The 3,133-nt window shown below is 48.9% G+C and overlaps 1 protein-coding gene across 1 annotated transcript; it reads right to left on the bottom strand.

Moving 5' to 3' along the window:
• Positions 1–634: 634 nt before the first annotated feature.
• LOC133887689 (U-box domain-containing protein 27-like) lies at positions 635–2,402 on the bottom strand. Its single transcript, XM_062327656.1, has one exon. It carries the CDS (start codon positions 2,259–2,261, stop codon positions 954–956), a length of 1,308 nt encoding a protein of 435 aa, XP_062183640.1. The 5' UTR covers positions 2,262–2,402; the 3' UTR covers positions 635–953.
• Positions 2,403–3,133: the final 731 nt, after the last annotated feature.

The raw sequence follows: 3,133 nt of genomic DNA, 5'->3' as shown, positions 1-3,133 counted from the left end.
ATTTTAGTTTTTTTAGTCGATTTATTAATGTACATTTCAACATTTTTTCTAGAATTTCCGAAAAAGATAAATTACATATATATATGTATATATACACATATGTATATACATGTATATATATACCTATACATACATACATATATATATATATATGTACACATATATCTATATGTATATATATACGTGTGTATATATATATATACATACAGGACCTACAGTAGCAGGGCTCTAAGAATTTAGGGATTCCAGGCACTTTATATATAGTAGTTGATTTGGCTTTCAAGCTACGGATGTGTAGTAATCTGGTCCGCGGTCCAGACTACGACATGCTTCTTTAAGTTATATAGGACTTGTTTCCTGTCTTCTGAGCATGGAGGACGCACTGCAATCATGGAATTCGAGTAGTAGGAATAGTACAGCAAGGATTCAGAAAAAGAAAAGAGAGCAAATGAATCATTTGCATTTATTTTTAAACGGTTTGATGTCATCGTCGTGCAAGGCCTGCGTAAATTTGATCGGAGCAGAGCATACAATTCTTACTGCTATTAGGGCAGAGCATACAATTATTATTGCTTGGATTTGCAACTTCATCATTCCGCAGTCCTACCATTCACCATGCTTTTGAAATTTGAAGTCTGAACAATTGCAGCATCTTTCTGAAAGTAAGCAGTTGCAACTTCTTGGCCTACAAATCAATTGTTTGGTCAAATTTTCCCCTTGCCTTTTCTCACCCTGTCAAAACTCTCTACCCATGTACAGATTACTGTTATTCTTCCCTCCATGAACCAATTCTTTGTTTCTCTATCAACTTACATGAAAAAAACATAGAAAAAGAAATCAAGAAAGAACACTGGAACAAGAACATGATCCCCTGTTCCATTCAATTCAGTTGATTGATCGAATCCGTTCCATCACCAGCCCAGGATCGCAAGCCATTCGTTCGCTTCGCTTCTTCAGAACGGCATGATGTGGGTGGTCTTGGAGTCGTAGCCGGCGAGGCAGCTCTTGGCGTTCACCTTGTATATCTTGAGCAGCTCCAGCGCCATCTGCCTCGCCGCCGGCGAGCACCCGCTCTGCATCAGCAGCAGAAGCTTCGTCAGCCCGCCCTCGGACGCCGCCGCAGCGTCCGCCGCCCTGCGGTCTTTGTACCTGTGGCAGACCGCCCAGAGCACGGTCACCGCGGCCTCAGCCCCGTCGCGGCCGGCCTTCATCATCTTGCCGACCACCGCGGGGACGGCCTCCTCCGCGTCCTCGCACAGCGCAGCACGGCCCTCGGCGAAGCTGACGGCGGACTCGAGGATCCGGAGGGCTTTCGCGGACGCGCCGGGCTCCGTCGTGGCGTGCAGCGCGCGCACCACGGCAGGGACGGCACCGAGGCGCACCATCTCGGCGCGCGCGCCGCGCCGGGACGCGGAGATGGCGGCCAGGCAGGAGAGGCCGGTGTCCACGGCCTTCCTGTCCAGGGTGCCCTTCTCGTCGACGGGACCCACGAGCCGTATCAGCTCGGCCACCAGCTCGGACGACTCGGCCGCCGCCATCTTCGCCTCGTCGGCAGCATTGGCGAGCAAGAACTCCGCCAGCCCCGCCGCGTCGATCCTCGCCTCCAGGCCGCTGCCGCCCCGCAGCACGCGCGCCAGTGACGCTACCGAGGCCGCCGCGTCCACGCCGAGGCCGGCGACCACCCGCTTCTTGTTCGCGTCCTCGATGCCATCCGAGACCACGATCGCGGCGAGCACCCTCACAGCAGCCTCGACGCCCTCGACGCTGATTTCCTCGCCCTTCCTTGGAAGCACCGACGTGACGGCCTCCGTGGCGCCGCCGGCGCCCAGAAGAGCATTCTTTTCGAACTCGTCAATGTCATCGTCGGAGAGATAAGCCGCCAGATCGCGAAGCGCGGGGGAAGGATCGGCGCCGGAGGACTCCACCTGCCGAACGAGTCCACCAGGGGAAGATTTTACCGAAGAAACGGCGGAACCGGCGGTGCGGGAGCAGGAGGCGGCCCAGTGGGCAATGAGGCTGCGGAGGGTTAGGTTGGGGACCAAATCGGTGGATGGGAGCGGGAGCATGGTGGCCGGACATGTGGTGTTTCCGGAGTCGAGCCACCGCTGGATGGAAGCGCGGTCGTAGGTGACGCCGGTGCAGAGGCTGACCGGCGAGCGCATGACGTCGAGCGAGATGGGGCAGCGGAAGAAGCTGGGGATCTTGACCTCCAGCCCCTGGTGCGGCGGCGGGAGCCTCATGGCAATCTCCTTCCGGACCATGGGTAGCTGCTCCGCCCGTTCTTTGGCGACGGCTGCCGGAAGAGGAGGGAATGCAGCAGAAAGGGAAAGGGTGAAGGAGAAGGAAGGCTCCCTGGTCTAGGGGTCTACCGTGCTCGTGTCGAACGCCCCCAACTGTTACAATTTTTTCAGGAGAATCTTCGCATGTACCCATCACAGACTTCATATTTTCATTCAGATTGCAAAGCTTATATATTTTGCGACATTTTCTTATCTGAAAACATAGCTGTTAGTGCACACATTGTTTTTAGAATAAATAGTCAATAATTACCATAAAGTTTATAGGATTAGACTATACTAGTCTATTAATTTGTGAGTTGCACGGGCTAGAATATTTATAAAAATATATAGGTAATATAGCTTTGTGAAATGACTATGATTTTGGATTTAGAGGTTAGAGGTGGGTATATTAACTATGTTTCTTTACTATATTTCTCTACTGAATTAAAGCCTTGCGTAAAGTTATTTTTTTTCTCATGTTCACGATATTTGTTAACATGTGTGTGGTCATATTTATTTTGTTAGTTTGTCTCCAGATTCTATGATATAATTGGGATAGAGACCTAAAATACTATTTAAGTGAAAAACAAATTGAACGTTTTGCAGTGACACTTTTGATTAATTATGTTATAATGGTAGATGTGGGAATTTAGAAGTAAATATTTGAGTTATTTTGGTTATTTTTTTTATAATGGCAGAGTTGGCTAATTTATAATCAAGTATTCAGAGTACTTTGGATTAATTTTTTCATAATGGTAGAAGTTGGTAATTTAGAAGCATGTATTGAGGATACTTTAGGTTACTTTTTTTTTCTAATGGCAAGGTGGGTAATTTAGAAACACATTAAATCGTAT

This window comes from Phragmites australis, chromosome 13 (assembly GCF_958298935.1).
Source record: "Phragmites australis chromosome 13, lpPhrAust1.1, whole genome shotgun sequence".
In the NCBI taxonomy this organism is placed as follows: Eukaryota; Viridiplantae; Streptophyta; class Magnoliopsida; order Poales; family Poaceae; genus Phragmites; species Phragmites australis.
The sequence above is the reverse complement of the archived record's forward strand: the minus strand, read 5'-3'. Positions and strand labels throughout refer to the sequence as shown.

Bases quoted from the DNA above. Each gene is read 5' to 3' on its own strand.
- LOC133887689 (XM_062327656.1), bottom strand. From the start codon at position 2,261: ATGGTCCGGAAGGAGATTGCCATGAGGCTCCCGCCGCCGCACCAGGGG.